Source organism: Rhinoderma darwinii, chromosome 2 (genome assembly GCF_050947455.1).
Source record: "Rhinoderma darwinii isolate aRhiDar2 chromosome 2, aRhiDar2.hap1, whole genome shotgun sequence".
Classification (NCBI taxonomy): domain Eukaryota; kingdom Metazoa; phylum Chordata; class Amphibia; order Anura; family Rhinodermatidae; genus Rhinoderma; species Rhinoderma darwinii.
In genome coordinates, this window is record NC_134688.1 from 471,434,325 (window position 1) to 471,455,496 (window position 21,172).

Below are 21,172 nucleotides of genomic sequence, written 5' to 3' on the forward strand. Positions count from 1 at the left end.
TCGCTTCTTTGTAAAGTGTCTGACTGTTCCCCGACCTCTCCGTGTTCTGCCTCTCGGCACCGCGGGCACCTCTCTTGGCTCTTATGACTTGGAATTTGTCGTCTTTTTGCTAATTTTTTTCTTCTCTACAGATATAGCAGAGCTGAATTTGTCACTCTGCACTGCGACGAGCCCATATGGAGGTCATTACGAGGATCCCCCTAAGGCTTTGTTCAGACTGCCTTTTGAGCTGCGTTTTTTGCCATCCTGCCAAAAACGCACAAGGCTTTACAGCAAATTGCAGCGGTTTTAATGATCTCCACCCGTGCTAGCTGCGGAATCGTGAAACCACGTGAAGTTATTGCCGGTGCGCAGGAATTGCAATGTCTGAATAAACCCTTCGGGTGAGCACACGCGTAGCGGCGTCCGGAAACCACACCCACATGCGGTCGGCGTGGATTACAAATTTTAGTTTCCACACGATTTTACAAACCATATTTTACTCTCAACTGCGCAGCCCGTAACGATCCGTAGCACCTGCAATATCGTGCGACAGTTTACTAAAGAATTGTAATCCACGCCAGCCGCCGTCTGTGTCGCCTAACCGGGCAGAGCTCCCCTATAAAGATCAGCTCCCGTTCTAGAGCAGTCGTCTGCAGCTGTTGGATTACAACTCCCAGCATGTACTGACCCAATAGATGAAGTCACAGGTTACACACCACTGCCGTAAAGGAACGGGAATACATTAAAGACAACCCAATGATCAGTAGCCACCAACCCCCATCCGTAGCTCCTGATTGTTGGGGCCCAGCACTACGTCCCCCAGTGATCAGTGAATCAATGTGGGGAACCTGCAGCCACAAAGGAAAAACGGACACCACAAGTGTCTCCCCATTATCACCAATGTCCGTATTCCCTATTGGGGTATATAGATGTCGGGGGGGGGGGGGGTGTGGGTCTCCTGCTCGGGATCTTCTACCATGTGCCAGAACGGAGAGCGGCTCACACTCTGTTGGATCTGGCCGGTCTGTGTATTAAATAGCTGACCTGTAATGCTACATTTCTCCTCCGAGGGCCGCTGCAGGAGTAATGTGTGGCTGGTCGTGACAATCACTGATCGCTCCGCCAGCTTTTTGGTGTCTTATACCGGCACGCTGTGCGATCGGTGTGCCACTCTCTGCCCCCATGGGCCTGGTACATTAACAAGGCACAGACCCTATGACAATGCCAAGTTGGACTTTGTTTTCCGCCACTCGAAGGCCAAGTCCACATGGGACGCAAATGCTGCGGGATTGCTGTGGAAATTTTGTGCTCAGAAATTGACCAGACTTCGAAATCCACTTAATATGGATTTCTGCCGTGGAAGGGGGGCAGATATGTTGAGGATTTTCCCCATAGAATTCAATAGGGGGAGAAGAAATCCACAAGCAAAAACCTATTGCTGCAAAATCCACAAGTCCCGATAGTTTAAAATAAAAAAAAAAAACCTCTATACTCCCGCAGCAACACTGCCCCCCCGCATCTTTGTACACCCCGCCGCCAGTGATGATGTGGGGTGTATAGAAACTAGCAGGGGTCCAGAAAAGCGGTGCCGCCGGTGCGCCAGGGAAGGAGCGCATAGTGTGTTTGTTTTTTCAGGCACTGCTTTCCGCGGGGAAACCCACCTCAAAATTTGTCTGCGCCTCTGAAGATTTGCTGCGGAAGTAATCTGCATCATTTCCACTACGTGCGAACTTGACCTAAGGCCCCATGCACATGGCCATGCCCGTAATCATGGGCCGCGATTGCGGGTACGGCCGGCCGCAGAAAGCCGCCAGCTTTCCTGGCCCGTGCTCCCATACGAAGGCCCCATGCACACGAACGTATTCTTGCGGCCGCAATTCACCTGAAAATCTGCGGGTGAATTGCGGCCCCATTAATTTCAATGGACCCATGCACCATGCACATGACCGTGGTTTCCACTGTTCGTGTACGGCCCAGGAGCCTGGACCGCAAAATGAACGGACATGTCTTATTACGGCCGTGTTTTGCGGTTGGTAAGGGAGCACGGCCTGTAAAAAGCAAAAGATAGGACATGGCCCATTTTTGCGGTGCACTTCTACGGCCCGGACACCTTCCCGTAAATAAACCGGAGTGTGTGTGTGGACAATAGAAGTGAATGGGTCCGTAATTGCGGTCCGCAATTACAGACTATGTTTACGGTCATGTGCACGGGGCCTTTTTCCAAGGCATTCGTAGTTGTTGAAAAAAATGGCAGCATTTCCGAAAGCCAAATCTTTCAATGTATAATCTCTCTAACTCCGATACGCTACAAGTGCGTGTGACAAACTCCGCTCTGCTGCGTCTGTACATTCTGCTCGCCACAGAACTTCTTCTGGTAACTTCACCCGCGCTCCTTCTACCCCTTTCTTCTCTTTTTCCATACAATTCTCTGGTTCGGTCAAGAAAAGCCAAATCCACTGGAGGAAAATGCACCCCCCCCCCCCCCCCTCCTCCCCTCAATTCTTATGCTGGCACTCCGGAGATAATTGTATTTTTTTTCCCCCTTCATGCACTTTCCTCCCTGGCTGCGGAGCTGCTTGGAATGTTTGCGTTAACCAATTAATATGCAAATGAGCTGATAAATATTTATGGCGCGATTTTAAATTATGCAGGGAGCGCTTTCAGTGTACTCTGCAAATGAATTGCTCACGGACTTCAAAGTGCTGGCTGCTGCGCTAACGAGGGGAGATTTGCATAAGGCCCTAATCAGCCGCATACTGATTAAGCTTCATTATGGAAACTGCCAGCTGCAATCTTTGTTTCTATTTTATTACAGAAAGGGGAACTTTTTCACGCTTCAGTTGCCTTGACAATGTCAGAGCGAGCGAGCGGCGGAGGCTAAAACTCCACACAGCAACTCAAGTTTCCGTGTTCGCCACGGCTATGGTACAGTCCGCGTAATATCTATTACTTCCAGCAGACCCCCCCCCCCCCCCCACACCCTTCTCCTCCCCTATTTTTTTTAATTGTCGAAAATTAGTCGTCTCCCGTAGACTCATTAGGCATATTCTTCCTTCCACCTGTTTGGATCCGGTGTGAAGCGCGCTCCACGTAACGCCATGCTGGACTGCAGTGAGTATGTACTAGGTGGGTACTGCCTGAGCACTTTTAATATGGAAATAGAGGGGGTGTGTGGCGGTGACTATGCATAGGCTAATAGGATATGTAGCAGTGCCGGCAGGATGGGTGGACGGACCTCCCCGGCTTAGTGCTCTCTGGTAGTTGTTACGCAGTTGGAGCAGGATGTCTCGCTCCGTCCTGCTTATGGATTGAAGAACGGCGCGCTGTCTCTTTGCTCTATTGGTTTTGGGATTTTGCTGCTGATGATGACCTCGGATGGCTTCACACGATTCAGCGATCGGATCGCTGGATCGGCTACTGCTCCCGATCCTCAAGGAGGCTACGGCGCGCCTTTTTGTATTATCTGATATTTAGATGACATCGTAGTCACAGGGTAAAGAGGCGTGATGTCAAAATGGCGCGCGCTACTTGACGGGTTTTCGCGGGAGCTTCCTTTTTTTTAATTGCAAGAGCAGCGATTGCATTTTCACGCGGCGATTCGCTAACCTTACGATCAACGGTTTTTAAGAACTCCTGAAGATTTGCAGTGTTTTGCGTTGCGTCGATCACAATCTGTTTCCAAAATCCGTTGAAAATTGTCCTACGCAATATCGTAACGTGTAAAGCCATCCGTACCGATCTATCTGATGTGCGTGTGCTATTGTTCCCTGTTATCAGGCTGGGAGAGGCTGACCTGGTGGTCAGCGGGATTTAGGAGCAACTTCACATTTTGTAAATAGACCCTAAGACTTTCGCTAGTTCGGAGAACCCCTATAAATACTTGCCCCGCTATATGTGACGGATATCCCCTCATCTAATACTGACCATTAGTCGACTGTCGGTTTATTTTTTTCCCTTGTTTCCGGGGTGGATGCAGATCACTTGTCTATAGATAGAACTTATCAGGGTAACGGTTTCCTATCCCACTGGTCTTCAGCACGTGCTGGATCTGAACGCTGATTTACACGTCTGCTGTTTTTAATTGCTGATTTCTATTGATGAGCGTGTGAAGTGCTAGTGTATAGTAATGCAGAGCTCTGCTGTGCTGGGAGCGTGAACCCAGAGTGTGGATTTATGCAGAGGATGGAGGGTATATATCTATTATTAGACTGACGGCTGTCACATGTCTCTAGCCAGTGTAGCTCGGCTCTGCTGCATCCGTTTATAGCCTCCATATGATGAATTACAATTAACAATCTACCCCAAACTCCATCACTAACAGTGAGGGCAGCTGATGGAGATTGTCTGCGAACTGACAGCTGAGTGGCGGTGCCATGTCTGACAGTCTGGTTGCTAGGGACACGCTTCCTAACAACCACAGTCTTGGGTTGTCAGGCAGAAGGTCCCTAGACACCAGTCTGTCAGATTGGCGCGGGGAGGCAGTTTAACCACTCGTGATCCAACTAGTAGAAATTTAAAAGAAAACGACCCAGAAAGTTCGGCACCAGTATCCATTTTCTAGGTGGCATCCTGACTCCTGAGATTTTGTCCATTCCTGGGTTGGGCTACCGAGTCAATGACCACCAACAATTTACCTGTGATATGTTAGTAGATAATGGAATGGTGGTGTTGCCCTTTAACGGTTTTTCAGCAATCACTGGTGGTCAGAAAAAGTATAAAACAACCCAAAAAGTTGGGCTCCTGGAGCAAGTTACTAGGTTCTGTGGCTGCTTCGATCTGTCGAGCCATGGGCGAAATATTGGCATGGGTGACCAGTTTAATGGACAGCTTGCTGATGGTTTCCCTCTGCTCCAGCATCACAGGGACATATTGCTGATGGTTTCCTTCTGCTCTGGCATCACAGGGACATATTGCTGATGGTTTCCTTCCGCTCTGGCATCACAAGGACATATTGCTGATGGTTTCCTTCTGCTCCAGCATCACAGGGACATATTGCTGATGCAGAAGACTTTTCTATATTCCCCATTGCTCCTCCACCGGTTTAGACGTTCATCCTCTACGTTCATTTTGTGCAGTCAGGAAATAGATGCTTCAGTTCATGAGTTTTATAATGAAACGAGACCCTGGTCCGGATTATGGTTTCCCCAGGTACCTGCTCCGCAGATCTGTGCTCTTGGTGGCTTTACAGAGCGTCCTGTGAAAGAACGGGTTTTAATTTAATGAACTGTATACAAGACCCGCAGAGAATAACTCATCGATGTCCGTGTCTTGTGCAGTGGACAATTACGGAGATTATTTGCTGAGTCTACAGGTAAAGGAAGAACAGACGTGCGGCTTCCTCCTAGACCTCCCCTTATTACTGCGAGGTTAATGTACTGTAGTCTGTATTGATGAACACATTAAATGGATACTCATGGGCAGGCGAAACCCTGATGTACCAATTCCGGATTTGTAATTTGAACTCTTTTTAAGGGGGAGGTGGGGGGATTGTTCTTGTATTGAGAGAATTTACTGCAGTCCTATGTAAAATTGCATCGAATGGAAAACACCGCTCTGCAGTAGCTGTAGTTGCACATATAATACTGTCAAATATGCATGTATTGTCTTTGATATATGTTCGTATAGACCCTTATGTACACGACTAATGACTATATTGCTGTCCCCATGTACAAGAATATAACTACTATAATACTGCCCCTATATACAAGAATATAACTACTATAATACTGCCCCTATATACAAGAATATAACTACTATAATACTGCCCCCTATATACAAGAATATCACTACTATAATACTGCCCCTATATACAAGAATATAACTACTATAATACTGCTCCCTATATACAGGAATATAACTACTATAATACTGCTCCTATATACAAGACTATAACTACTATAATACTGCCCTCTATATACAAGAATATAACTACTATAATACTGCCCCCTATATACAAGAATATAACTACTATAATACTGCTCCTATATACAATAATGTAACTACTATAATACTGCCCCCTATATACAAGAATATAACTACTATAATACTGCTCCTATATACAAGAATATAACTACTATAATACTGCTCCTATATACAAGAATATAACTACTATAATACTGCTCCTATATACAAGAATATAACTAATATAATACTGCCCCCTATATACAAGAATATAACTACTATAATACTGCCCCTATATACAAGAATATAACTACTATAATACTGCCCCCTATATACAAGAATATAACTACTATAATACTGCCTCCTATATACAAGAATATGATTACTATAATACTGCTCCTATATACAAGAATATAACTACTATAATACTGCCCCCTATATACAAGAATATAACAGCTATAATACTGCTCCAATATACAAGATTATAACTACTATAATACTGCCCCTATATACAAGATTATAACTACTATAATACTGCCCCTATATACAAGAATATAACTACTATAATACTGCTCCTATATACAAGAATATAACTACAGTTATACTGCCTTCTATATACAAGAATATAACTACTATAATACTGCTCCCTATATACAAGAATATAACTACTATAATACTGCTCCTATATACAATAATGTAACTACTATAATACTGCCACCTATATACAAGAATATAACTACTATAATACTGCTCCCTATATACAAGAATATAACTACTATAATACTGCCCCCTATATACAAGAATATCACTACTATAATACTGCTCCTATATACAAGAATATAACTACTATAATACTGCCCCCTATATACAAGAATATAACTACTATAATACTGCTCCTATATACAAGAATATAACAGCTATAATACTGCCCTATATACAAGAATATAACTACTATAACACTGATCCTATATACAAGAATATCACTACTATAATACTGCTCCTATATACAATAATATAACTACTATAATACTACCCCCTATATACAAGAATATAACAGCTATAATACTGCCCCCTATGTACAAGAATATAACTACTATAATACTGTTCCCTATATACAAGAATATAACTACTATAATACTGCCCCTATATACAAGAATATAACATCTATAATACTGCCCCTATATACAAGAATATAACTACTATAATACTGCCCCTATATACAAGAATATAACTACTATAATACTGCCCCCTATATACAAGAATATAACTACTATAATACTGCCCCTATATACAAGAATATAACATCTATAATACTGCCCCTATATACAAGAATATAACTACTATAATACTGCCCCCTATATACAAGAATATAACTACTATAATACTGCCCCCTATATACAAGAATATAACATCTATAATACTGCTCCTATATACAAGAATATAACTACTATAATACTGTTCCCTATATACAAGAATATAACTACTATAATACTGCCCCTATATACAAGAATATAACATCTATAATACTGCCCCTATATACAAGAATATAACTACTATAATACTGTCCCCTATATACAAGAATATAACTACTATAATACTGCCCCTATATACAAGAATATAACATCTATAATACTGCCCCTATATACAAGAATATAACTACTATAATACTGCCCCCTATATACAAGAATATAACTACTATAATACTGCTTCCTATATACAAGAATATAAATACTATAATACTGCCCCTATATACAAGAATATAACTACTATAATACTGCCTATTATATACAAGAATATAACTACTATAATACTGCCTCCTGTATACAAGAATATAACTATTATAATACTGCCCCTATATACAAGAATATAACTACTATACTACTGCCCCCTATATACAAGAATATAACTACTATAATACTGCCCCTATATACAAGAATATAACTACTATAATACTGCTTCCTATATACAAGAATATAAATACTATAATACTGCCCCTATATACAAGAATATAACTACTATAATACTGCCCCTATATACAAGAATATAACTACTATAATACTGCTTCCTATATACAAGAATATAACTACTATAATACTGCCCCTATATACAAGAATATAACTACTATAATACTGCCCCTATATACAAGAATATAACTACTATAATACTGCCCCCTATATACAAGAATATAACTACTATAATACTGCCCCTATATACAAGAATATAAATTATTTTCCTCACTTTACATGTGACTTCGGCAGTGATTTATTTTGTCAGTCTGCAGACTCTGCCGTCGCCTTTCTTTTTACTTACCGCCTCATTCTATTCCGTCCATTTCCCTCTATTCCTGTGATCCTCTCCACGTTTTCACCACGTGATGCATCAGCTGCAAAATAAATTCTACAGGTTATACATTCTGACGTTCCAAAGAAACTATTGAAAGGTTGCAGAGAGATGTTCTTATAAATTACTTTCATAGTGAGAGGATCTAAATCAAATGTCCTTTTAGTTTGCGCTACTGCCGCTTAATGTATCACTGACTTCAGTGGTGTGGGAAAAAAGTTGTCATGTGGTTCTAGTGTTGCAACCTGTTGCCGTATGTACTGGAAAAACTACTAAAAGTGGTTCTCCAGGTTTATGTTCGTTATTCCCATCTCATAAAGTGATAGAATATCCTAGCGATATGTCATCACTTTCTCACCGGTGGCGAGCCGACCTCTCTGACCCCCACCGATCCTTAAAACAAACGGGCCGATTTTAGCACTACCTCAATTTAACTTTTTTCTTCGAGGGTAAACCGTGTGCACTGAAAAACAAGGAAGGGAATGCTGCGCTGAATCCGCTTCAACGTATCCGAGCAGTCGGACCCCACTGATCAGAAAATGATGGCTGTTTTTTTGGCATCGAATCTGCGGTGTGCTGCCTTGTTCACACGGCGCTCAAAGAAAACGTTTAAATGGGCCAAAAATACGTAGGTGTTTTTGTAAAGCGGTTTTTGAAAGACCTTTTTTGTCGCGTTTTATGTGTGCTTTTGGTGCGTAATTAGGACTCCCAATGACTGGTCTTTAGGCTCGTTTTCGGCGCCAAGAATTGGCCTGACGCTTCTTGTATTTTTTATTTTTTTTGCACGATGCGTTTTCAAAATGAGCGCGCGCTCAAAAAAGACGCGCCATATGCACTATGATGTCAATGGGAAGCTTAAAGCATGCATTTTTTCAGCGCGTAAAATGCATGTGAACAAGGCCTTAAAGGGGTTGTCAAAGTTGGGGCTGTTTTTTATACAGGTGACATATTCACAGGATAGGTCATCGGTCTATAATCAGGGGACCGACACCTGGACCCCGCACCGATCAGCTGTTCCGGCTGCCTCTGGGCACCGGAAGTTTTGCAGTAGTCCGTGCGGGAAGTAGAAGGATCCGGTCACAGTATAGCGGCCGTGCTGGATTAGCTCAGCTCTGCTCCTATTGACCGGTGTGTGGATTGGTCATCAGTATGAAAAACCGCCCCTTGCCTGGACAATCCCTTTAACTTAAACATTGTCTGAAATATCGCCACTTTTTGATAAATGTATCTTTTTGGGTTCCTTTTCAAAATTTCTGATTGCTGTCAGTGAATGAGATGCTCTCATTTGAATCGAGCGGCTGATAACTGACAAGTTACACGTGGAGGGCATGCTCGTTTTATGGCACTGCTGTGAATATCTCGCCTGGACGCACACCTGCTACTTTCTGGAGTCATTTCTAGACTTGTCTGTCTGAACACCGGAAACACTGCTGTTTCTATACTAGATGTAAAGGAGCGCGATGAACACGTCAGCCAAGAACAAGGCCGCTCCTCGCTGCCTTCATCTCCTAAATAACACTTTGCCCGTTGCCGCCCGCTCTTGGCCGATGGACCGGTATAGGGACACCCACAGTAATACAGGACTTTCTCTAAGAGTGCGGTCGTCTTGGCTATTTTTGCATTGTATGTGCAATTTTCATTTTGGAACCTGTCCGGCTATGCTGGCGCAAAGCGGCTGTGCAGCGGCCAAGATGGAGGATAGGACCGCATAGCAAAAGCTTAAATTGGCCCCCGTTCTGCCAGCGTTTACCACCCAGGACCGTAGCGCCTAGTGTTTACTTCTGCTCCATGACTTTTGGGCTAATGCCCCACTCCCTTCTTTGCTAACAGTACAGATACTCTTGAGAAGGAGAGTTCGCACCCACTAGCTAAGTAGCTGGTTCCGACCAACACTGGACCCCCAATCTCCAAGGGCCCGATAACAGCCACATGGTCTTCCTATATGGTGTGTATACCCTTTTGTGCGATTTTAGTTGGAGATTTGCTAGGTCTATTCTAAGGTAAACAACGCTCAATAAGGCTGGAGCCTGGAGATCGCCTTTAATTGTGACGTCACGCATGTATTATTAGAACTATGATATTCTGATATTGACCTCGTTTTGGCTCGGCCACTAGTCATTACTGCAGCTATCGTAGCATTGAACTCTCCCCTTGAGAATTACCCTTGTGGAAACATATAGATATTACATTATAAAGTGGGAGCCCGCTCCATACAGACTTATACAGCTCCTATTCAACTCTCTAATAAGTCTGTATGCAGTGATCTCCCCCTAGTGGTAGCTGCAGGCAGACACAATATTATCTTGTAACTCTAAAGCAGGCGATATGGAGAAAATAGGAGCCCCCGACCCCTAAAAAAAATATGATAGAATTATTAGGCACTGATTTTCCTGCGCTCCAGACATGGGATTAAGTGAAGCCGGTAAATTACGGCTACAAATTTAAGAGTTAGGGAAAAGCTGCGAGAGCGCGAAGGTGCGGAGTTAATATATAACGTGTATACATTGTCCACCGCTAAAACGTAAATTTTTACCAGATCATCAAGTGGTCCGCGTAATTTCCTCCATCTGAAGCGACGACGATGTAAAGGACTGAATGTGCTGCCTGCAAATATCTGTGCGTCTATATTTGTCGCTGTCTGTGAGTCAGTCATCCAGGGGTTGGGTCCAAAACTGAACAATGGAGACAAAATATATATATTTTGCAGACGGTCAAAGCATGAAAATGTTAGTTTTTGGTTTTTTTTGTTTCATTCTGTAACTATTTGGTTTTTTCATGTCCCTGGGGTCGGCCATATTGGAGGCACACGCATGCTTCCTGTATTGCCTGTATAGAGTGTGCTTTACGGCAGCTGCAATGAATAGGAGTTTTTTTAAAAAAAAATTTATATAAAGAACACTGATAAAAAAAAAAGAAAACAAGCCTGATAGATTTACTGTATGTAAATGGAGACCAATGTATAGCATTACGTTTGCATATGTCGTCCATTGAGATCAATGCTAAAAAAAGTTACGTACAGAATAGTGTAGCCGACTGCGCTTTTCAGTACATAAAAAAAAAACTGTATCCCAACGTAAACCATAACAAACAGACCAAACGGACGCTGTTTTGGCCTATGTTTGACCCTTTATAGTCTATGTATACGCCGACCTGTGCGTTTCAATACTTTTTTAGTGTTTAAAAAAAACGTATACGCAAACACGATGTGAATGGGGCGTTACATAGAGGACGTTTCGGCCACACCTTGCCCTTTGTCGAGGTCGCTGTATAGAGTAAAGGTATCAGACCTGGTTGGTGTTCTCAGGTGTCTGCCAGACACTCTAAAACGGCAGACACCGGAGATCACCAACCAGGTCTGATCCCTGTACTCTATACAGCGACCTCGACAAAGGGCAAGGTGTGGCCGAAACGTCCTCTATGTAAAGTCACTTATGTTCTTCTTTTTTTTTTTTCTTTTTTTTTTTCCATTATTATTTGGGAGGCACATCTGAAGTTTATTCGAGAATTTTTGTTTTTAAATAATGGATTTATTTTTTCCCCTTTTCAGATGCAAGAATGAACAATCCGTCAGAAAGCAGTAAATCAGCGGAGAGCGGAGATGGAAACGCAGGTAATGGCGAAACATGGAAATATTGGGCGCTTCTCCTAGAATTACTAATGTTATATGTAAAGATTATTCTTCCACTTTGGGCAAATCCATTTCACAAGTTTTTAGTTCGTTATTAGAAAATCCAAGAGAATAACCCGAGCATTGATTGGCCCGGACTATGGGACTGGTCAATAAGGCGGATGGATAGACTCCACTCAAGAAGTAGAAAAGTAGATTTATAATGGCAAAAATACAACTTTCCCATACATCCTACTAGGGCATAAGGGGACAATAGAGGGGTCCCCCAATCTGGACATTACAAAGCAGTGATTTTAGTGGCCGCATGTAAAGATCCACGATCAGTCACCGGAGAACCAGATTTAGGAAAACCTTAACCGTGGTGAAAATGAGAAGGTTCTTCCCATCATATAAAGTAAAGGCATTTCCCTACAATATTCTATAATATTATGACTGGCGAGGGTCCGACCATCGGGGCCTCTGCCAATCCAGAGAACGAAGGGACCTGAGTCCCTTTTTGGCTTTTCTCGCGCACACCGGGGCTCCCGACCACTTGCTGTGCAGAATAATAGGGATAAGAGCTTCATGGCGGGATGTTGGGAGCGTCGCTGTGCAGGAAAACATGGCTTCTTATAGTGGGAAAACCCATTTCACTACCTACAAGCATCAATCATCCAATGCTATGTCCGGCTGCCCTATCAGGCCCTGTTCACACGGAGTATTTTGCAGGCAGAAGAATCTGCTTTTGACCTGCCGGCAGAACACTTGCCGCATTTCTTGTGGCGTTTTTCGCCCGCGGGCAAAAACCGCAGCGAGACACGCGATCTCTGCCACCTATTGGTGTCAATGGGAGGTCAGAGACAGAAACGCCTGAAGAAAAGGCATGTTGCTGCTTTCTACCCACAAGCCTTTTTACCGCTCGAGGGGAAAAACCGCCTCCGTCTCCCATTGAATTAAATTGGAGGCAATTTCTGGCATTTTTTGGCTCGGTTTTAGAGTCAAATAGCGCTAAAATACTCTGTGTGAACTAGCCCTTACTCTTCTCTCACCCGTCCTTTTTCTGAATGTTTTTCTCTGATCCCTCCCATCATCGTCTCCAAGATCTTTCTATACCTCTCCCGTGCTTGGGCCTCATGCACACGGCCGTGCCCGTAATCATGGGTCGCAATTGCGGGGATGACCGCGAACATCCCGTGCTCCCATACAAAGTATCCTCTCCTCAGTACCAGTCAGTCACCCAGAAAGCTCACATTTATTGTAGTGGCTTTTATCATTTATTCATGTTATGTTTGTAGTAAGCCTTTCTACTCCATTTATACAGCTTCCCTGGAGTCACTGGTTCTAGAAAAAAATTATAATCATTTTCTTGCTCTTCCTTTCTGAAAACCTATTCGTGCTGTTGCTCCAGTATCTGACGACACTGACTAAAAAGGGCAAAGTTATAAGGGATTTTTATTGTATTTGCAGGCGCACAAACAAACGGTCTGGACTTTCAGAAGCAACCAGTGCCTGTCGGAGCGGCCATTTCATCAGCCCAAGCACAGGCCTTCCTTGGACATCTCCACCAGGTGAGAGCGGCACGACCACAAAACATTTCACCATAGTAGCCCCTTACCATGAAAATACTCAGCGCGAGCTGGAACAGAACTATTCAAGGGAAGTTCCATTTTCATTCACTATGAACGTAAAGACCGCAAACGTAAACTTTATATCTTTGAAACTTTTTTCACGATTTTCGCTCTTCGTGCATAAATATTTCTCTTTTTTTTTTTTATATGGAAACTGTCAACAAGCTGCTGTTGATGAATCTGCTAGACCCTGTTTACATTGCGTTTAGCATATATACCAGAACAGCTCCCGGCGTACACCGCAAACGTGTCCATAGGACTGTGTTAGCCCGAGGCTCAGTGTGTCCTGTTATAACTTTTTTATCATGGTGTGGATAGAGTAGTAGACTGCACTATTCCATACAACGGAATCCCGTAAACAACAAAAGTATTCCACGCGGTATACATTTTTATTTTTTATTTTTTTTTTTTATACATGGGAGCTTATAAATGATATATACGCCATTGTATTGCATACATCACAGGCATCCATTAAACGTACGCATCGTGAGATTTCCAATAGCTTTTTATGACGTTCATGATCGGGTGCTATAGTAATCTATAGGTGCTCTTTGTCATGTGTTTGCCATACACTCTTCACGGCCATTAAAACAAAATTTCCTTTTTGCTTTGTTCCAACCCCTGAAAACACCCACATGAAGGTCTCGTGATCGTGGCCGTGTGGCTACCGCCCCACAGTGGCCGTGTGGATACCGCCCCACACCTGTCCACGTTCCCGCGCCGTGCTCTTTTTCAGCGATGCAGGCCTAGTCTCTTCTGACCAGGCCTGCTCCAGCAGAACGACTAGGGCGGAGCGATTACGTCATTGCGCCGCCTGCATCACAAAAGAAGCGCCGAACGATGGGGAAGGGAACCAATGATTCCCTGCCGCGCCAGCGCTGTCAATTGCATCCGTGTCTTAAGGACGCAGATATAATGGAGTCCACTTGTGACCGATCAGTTTTTAACGGCCTTAAAGAGGCTGTCACCAGATTATAAGTGCCCTGTCTCCTACATAATCTGATCGGCGCTGTAATGTAGAGAACAGTGGTTTCTATTTTGAAAAACGATCATTTTTGAGCAAGTTATGAGCTAGTTTAGATTTATGCTAATGAGTTTCTCAATGGACAACTGGGCGTGTTTTTACTTTTTACCAACTGGGTGTTGTACAGAGAAGTGTATGACGCTGACCAATCAGTGACCAATCAGTGTCCTACACTTCTCATTGTTCCAGCCCAACTTCTTTCACTGCACAATCACCCTGTGCTGTGGATCATGCTGGGCTGGAACAATGAGAAGTGCAGGACACTGATTGGTCACTGATTGGTCACTGATTGGTCACTGATTGGTCACTGATTGGTCACTGATTGGTCACTGATTGGTCACTGATTGGTCACTGATTGGTCACTGATTGGTCACTGATTGGTCACTGATTGGTCACTGATTGGTCACTGATTGGTCACTGGTCACTGATTGGTCACTGATTGGTCAGCGTCATACACTCCTCTGTACAACACCCAGTTGGTAAAAAGTAAAAACACGCCCAGTTGTCCATTGAGAAACTCATTAGCATAAATCTAAACTAGCTCATAACTTGCTCAAAAATGATCGTTTTTCAAAATAAAAACCACTGTTCTCTACATTACAGTGCCGATCAGATTATGTAGGAGACAGGGCACTTATAATCTGGTGACAGAGCCTCTTTAACATGGAATGATTTCTCAAAAGTGCTGTCTGGCCGTGAAATTGGCCGAAAATAGAAAGTGGTTTTTGCTTTGTTTTTTGGGACGGCCGGTATTCACAAGTCGTTAAAACGGTCGTGTGTATACACCCATAGAACTTCATTGTTCTGTAAACGGCCGTCACATGGTCGTTCTCAACTGTTGTGTGAATAAAGCCCTGAATGGGTTTTCCCATGAGGGACATTTAGGATCTATCCGCAGGATATTCCAACAAAGCAGTAGAACAGCACACGTCTCCAAATCTTCAAAAAGGTTTTATTGCCAAAACATCTTGCAGTAAACAGGCCTTTTTACCATCAGATTTTTTTGGGCAATAAAACCTTTTTGAAGATTTGGAGACGTGTGCTGTTCTACTGCTTTGTTGGAAGTTGCATTATGCCAGGGAAGGTTTGCCTGGCTTGACAGCGTGCACCGCACCAGAAACTCGGGACTTGTGCTGCTTCAAAATGTTCTATTTTTGGCTCAATATTAAACGTCAGATAGATGCGGGTCCCACCTTCTGGGACCCGCACCTATATCCAGAACACGGCCCCCTGAACCCCGTTCAGCCTCTCTGAATTGAAGTGAATTCCGACCATGAAAATGTTATATGGTCGTGAGTTATGTAAACCGCGTAACTCGCTGAGCTAAGCGGTTTCCGTAATTCCCATAGAACTGAATGGTCGTTCCGGAAACGACGTAGCTCGCATTCTACTCTGCTTCCGCTGCTATGAGAGTTTGGGTATGTTCACACGGCAGCATCCATAACGGCCGAAATTACGGGGCTGTTTTCAGGAGAAAACAGCCCCGTCATTTCAGCCGTAACGGCATGTGCAGGCGCTTGAACGCCGCGTCCATTACGGACGTAATTGGCGCTGCTTTTCATTGGAGTCAATAACTGCTCCAATTACGCCCCAAGAAGTGACAGGTCACTTCTTTGACGCGGGCGTCTATTTACGCGCCGTCTTTTGACAGCGACGCGTAATTATACGCCTCGTGTGAACAGACAAACGTCAGCACATTGCTTTCAATGGGCAGATGTTTGTCAACGCTTTCAAGCCGTAATTTCGGACGTAATTCAGGGGGTTAATACGCCCGATTTACGTCCGTAATTAGTGTGTGTGAACATACCCTTACAGATACAGCGAGCTGCGCGGTTTACATAACTCCCGACCGTATAACCAGGTGGTGGCCGGGAGGCAGCGAGATCAGACAAAGCTAGAAGTGGGTTTAGGGGGCTCCGTTCTGGAGATGGGCGCAGGTCCCAGAGGGGGGACCCGCATCTATCTGACATTTATGACCTATCCTGTGGATATATCCTAAGGCTATGTTCACACGGGGTATTTTGCAGGAGGAATATCTGCCTCAAAATTCCGTTTGGTAGTTTGAGGCAGATATTCCTCTCCCTGCACGCCGTTTTTCGCCCGCGGCCATAAAACAGTGCGAAATACGCTTTCTCTGCCTCCCATTGAAGTCAATGGGAGGTCAGAGGTGGAAGCGCCCAAAGATAGGGCATGTCGCTTCTTTTTCCCGCGAGGCAGTTTTACTGCTCGCGGGAAAAAGACGCCGACGCCTCCCATTGAAATCAATGGGAGGCCTTCTCGGGCCGTTTTTGCCGAGTTTTGCGATGCGGTTTCCGTGTCAAAAAACTCGGCAAAATACCCCGTGTGAACATAGCCTAAATGTCCCTCATGGGGAAACCCCTTTAAGCTTCCATCACAGCCGCTGTCTCTTATCTGTAAACTTTCCTCGTCCTCCATAAGTGGAGTTTGGCTAAGCAACGTAATAGCTGAGGAGGTTTTACCTGACCCCCCTCTACCATTTGTTTGAAGTTTCCAGAATAAATACCTCTAAGGGCCTGTTCACATCACCGTTCGCTTTCCGTTCCGGGGTTCCGTCGAAGGTTTCCGTCGGATGAACCCCGCAACGGAAAGTGAAACCACAGCTTCCGTTTCAGTTACCATTGATATCAATGGTGACGGAAACATCGCTAATGGTTTCCGTTCGTCACCGTTCCGGCAGGTTTCTGGCTTTCAGACGGAATCCATAGCGCAGTCGACTGCAGATACTTTCAGCTGGTAAAGAGCCCGGTTAATGCTGCACACATACACTGAGCCGTATCATAGAGACATGTCTGACGTTGGGGGTGTAAGTGATGTGATCCCCCCCCCCCCCCCCCTAAGCACCACTGCGCACCTTTGGCTCCTATCGACCTCTCGACTTCATCTAGAATAATCAAAGACGGGCCATAGACTGTATTGATACCTTATTGCTCCTACTTCTCTCCCAAGAGAGGCCAAAGGGGCATGGGGCAATGACATAGACCCATCCGTCTAATAATAAGTGGGGAGAGTCACCGTGCCCACCGATGTGAACGTCCGACATATCAAAAAAAATATTACGTTGTGCAAAGCTTCATCATAATGTCCTAAAGTTTTTACCACGGGGTAAGAGATACACATGGCAAAAAAGTTCAAGGGAATGTGTCATGTATTTAATTTTATCTTTATTATTGAGATTTAATTATAGAGACAATACATGTTTTTTCACATTGTAGATATTTATTTCTTATTTTTAAAAACGTCCCTGGGGCGGCCATTTTGAAGATATACACTTCCTTCCTGTATGGTCTGTAGACCGTGCAGCAGGGAGTTTGTGCTTTATGGCCTCTAGCAGTATAATCGAGCGATCATTACATCCCCCACCGTCTCTAATGAAAAGGAGATGACTCTACTGCCACAGTCTGCACAGCAAAGCTGATGAGTGATCTATAGAAAACAGGCAATAGAAGTATATTGTGACTGCTCTAGTGGCCAGTGTGAAAAGTGCAATATTTTAAAGGGAATGGATCACCTATATTTTTTCCCTAATTAAAGCCAGATCCTGAAACATATTATATTTTTTTTCTAATCTTTTCATTTTTTGATTTGTAGATTTATTTTGATCATTTTTTCTGTACATGATTATGAGGGCGGCCATCTTGCCTGAGCTGCCGTCTTAACATCATTTAGAGAGCTGCTTTACAGCAGCCACATGGACCATAGGAACCTGTGAACAGGATGGGACCCATTGAACTTCTATGGGAGAGTTTTCTAGACCTGATCTGTGACCTGTGCAGAGGTCAATGTGCCGGGAGGGGTAGGAGGGGAGATGTGTCCACCTATTGTCAAAGGTGTACCTTCTGTTACCTATCAGTGTAAGCCATTATGTGATGATAATGAGATGACTGCTGAGAGGTGATCTCTACAGAACAGGAAGGCTCAGTGTTTCATGCAGCTCAGTGGCCAGAGTGAAAACTACAACCATTTTAGGATTAATTTTTAACATAGACAATGTTATGAAATCATCCAAAAATCTTCAAAGATATGTTTAACATACTCTGTTATAATAGGGATCTAGTGGTGGGCCCCATATTGATTTTTGCTAAGAGGTCCCTTTTGTCTTATGTTCATCCCTGATCTGTACAACTTATGTTGAAATGTTCCATCTTGTAAGTAACAGGCAATCCAAAATAGCTCTCCTCCAGGAGGAAGTAAAATGTCTCTTTAGTGCCACCTATAGGTGACTAATCAATAAACCGGTGTCCAACCCATTAACGGCCCTTGTACCATGAATACCGATAGCCAAACCAGAGGTACCCATCTGTAGATGACAGCTTCTCCTCCGTACGTCAGCTAGGGGGGGGGGAGGTGCCTTAGACACTGCTCTTAGAAAGTACTGGTTCACCTTGCGGAGATCCGGCTGGTAGGGAGACTTGCAGGCAATGCTCCTTGGGAAAAGTATGCAAATTATCTCTCCTCCAGAAAGAAGAAACCTGTCTCTGTAGTGCCACCTGTAGGTAGCTACCCTGTAAGTTAATGTGACAGTGTGACCATTTTTTATTTCCGTGTGATGACGAGGGATTCAACATTTGGTTCCTGATACCGGATCTTGTTTTATACTCTACAGGCAGAGACTCAGTCCAGCATGTTTCTGCACGGTGATAGGTATGGAAGGGGGGAGGGCTTGTGATTGGGAGTGGAATGAGAAAAGAATTGATCTTTTGGGTGACCGTGACACAGATTGTAGCAACATAAAAGCGAACATGGCTGACCGGTAGTTACTTTTTCCCTAAAATGGCCAAGATATCAGACAGTCTCCAGGACCCTTGCTTTTGGTCCTTGTCTTCTATTGTGGATGCTGCACTGTTCCTTGTAGGTCATTGTAAGTGTGATGTGTAATACCTGCCTCTCTCTATTGGTAGCAGGGGCCTCAGATAAAATACACTGTTACGCAGAATACAGATGCTGTTAGATTACGAACACCGGTATATGTACGAATATTGGCTAGTGACGCTTCATTGTTTGATTCCCTGATTTAATCTTAACAAGTATTTTCCCCTAAAATAACAAATTACTATTTTATAAAATTTGTGCTCATGGGGCATTAAAGAGGTTAAATAAAGGGTGTGCTTTTATTTTTCCCCAAAAAATAAAACAGCGCCACTCTTGTCCATAGGCCGTGTTTGGTATTGCAGCTTATTTCTATTCACGTAAATGGGACTGAGCTGCAATACCAGACACGATCCATGGACTATGGTGGCACTGTTTCGGGAAGAAAGCTGTTTTTTTTGTTTTTTTTAAATTGTTTCAGGGTGCAACACTGTAGTAATATATTTTAGTATCCAGCCAGGTGTTGACTGAATTCACCCGGTGTGTTTGCGCTGTATTCTAGGTCCAGCTCGCTGGCACGAGTTTACAGGCCGCTGCACAGTCCTTAAATGTACAGGTAAGAATTGTATTGACTCCCACCAGACGTTCTTCATCTTTACTGGAGCTCTGGTGCTGTAATCCCTACAAAGCTGTTAGATGTACTGCATATAATACCGTACTGTCCCTTTAATATCCAGTGGTTATGGCTTCCAGTGCACTGGCAGGAATTGCTGCATGGCATGCTTGATTTTTCATTTTTGGTTCATTGTTCTTTTAGCTTTTTTATTGGCTGCCTATTTGCATGTGCTTGGCGATGGGTTGAAGCTTTGACTCTTTCAGCAAATCTATTTTGGTGATTACTTTTCTTTGCATGTGCGGGCAGATTCTTCCTGGTTTGTGCTTTGTCTTTTCTCTGATGTTGTGTCCTGCTGCGTATACAAACCATAGAGGCAGATCGTACGGGCGCTATGGGGCCCATGGGCAAAGGGGGCCCAGCACTGGTTGGTTTTATTGCCTTTGTTACTGGCAAGATCCTGTGCAGGACTCCCCTCTATATAGGAACAGCATTGTTGGCAAACAGGAGGGTGGGAAATTGTCCTGTAGGGCATGGAGGGGGGAAATCAACCCCCAGTCTCATCTGAACTGGGTGCTAATTTTGATTATGCTATGGGTCCGTCTAACTTCTATTTGCGCAACTGTGTCCACAGCACTCCAAACCAAGCGGATGTGTTTCTACATCTGCTCCCTCTTCCCTCTCACAGCATGCAGTGACAGACACAGGAAGAGAGAAGCTGCAGCTGCATCCCCCTCCTCCTTGTCTATAACTGGCAGATGGATTTTTGAAGTAGAGTGGCCAGTGAGGGGCTTCCTGAACATTTTACAGGAAAAAGTGCCCCAGGGGGAGGTGTGGAATTTGATATTTCCCTAATAAGATATATTGTAAAGTTTTTATATATTCACGTGTCCAGGAAAAATAAGTTAGGTACTCTAAAATGTGGATCATAGGAACTGCCAACTGGTGGATTCCCTCCCCCAAAAGATAAATCTACATCTGGAATTACGCTAAGTTTTTGAGACGTCCTCTAATGTCGACCGATAAGACCAATATTACACTGATCCAGGAACACCAAATCTCTGCTACATGCTGACTCCTATATTACTGCATATCAAGGAAGACTTGCCATTCAGGATTCTACATTAGTCACAACTAATATGGCCTGCATTATAAGGGGTTGTCCACTTTTTTTTTCCCGAAGGGAGCAGACCCAAAGATCAGGTGATTGTCGCCAACATCTGTTCTTACCAAGAAAGTGGCAACTAACC

At 43.7% G+C, this 21,172-nt stretch overlaps 1 protein-coding gene across 3 annotated transcripts in view; it reads left to right on the forward strand.

Moving 5' to 3' along the window:
- The first annotated feature begins 3,048 nt into the window (after positions 1–3,048).
- POU2F1 (POU class 2 homeobox 1) overlaps positions 3,049–21,172 on the forward strand; it is a 67,994-nt gene continuing 49,870 nt past the window's right edge. For all 3 annotated transcript variants that reach the window (XM_075854664.1, XM_075854665.1, XM_075854666.1), the window contains exons 1-4: positions 3,049–3,108; positions 11,771–11,833; positions 13,298–13,398; positions 19,872–19,925. In XM_075854664.1, coding sequence (XP_075710779.1) covers positions 3,081–3,108; positions 11,771–11,833; positions 13,298–13,398; positions 19,872–19,925 — 246 coding nt within the window. In that variant the 5' untranslated portion in view covers positions 3,049–3,080. The remainder of the gene's footprint in view (positions 3,109–11,770; positions 11,834–13,297; positions 13,399–19,871; positions 19,926–21,172) is intronic.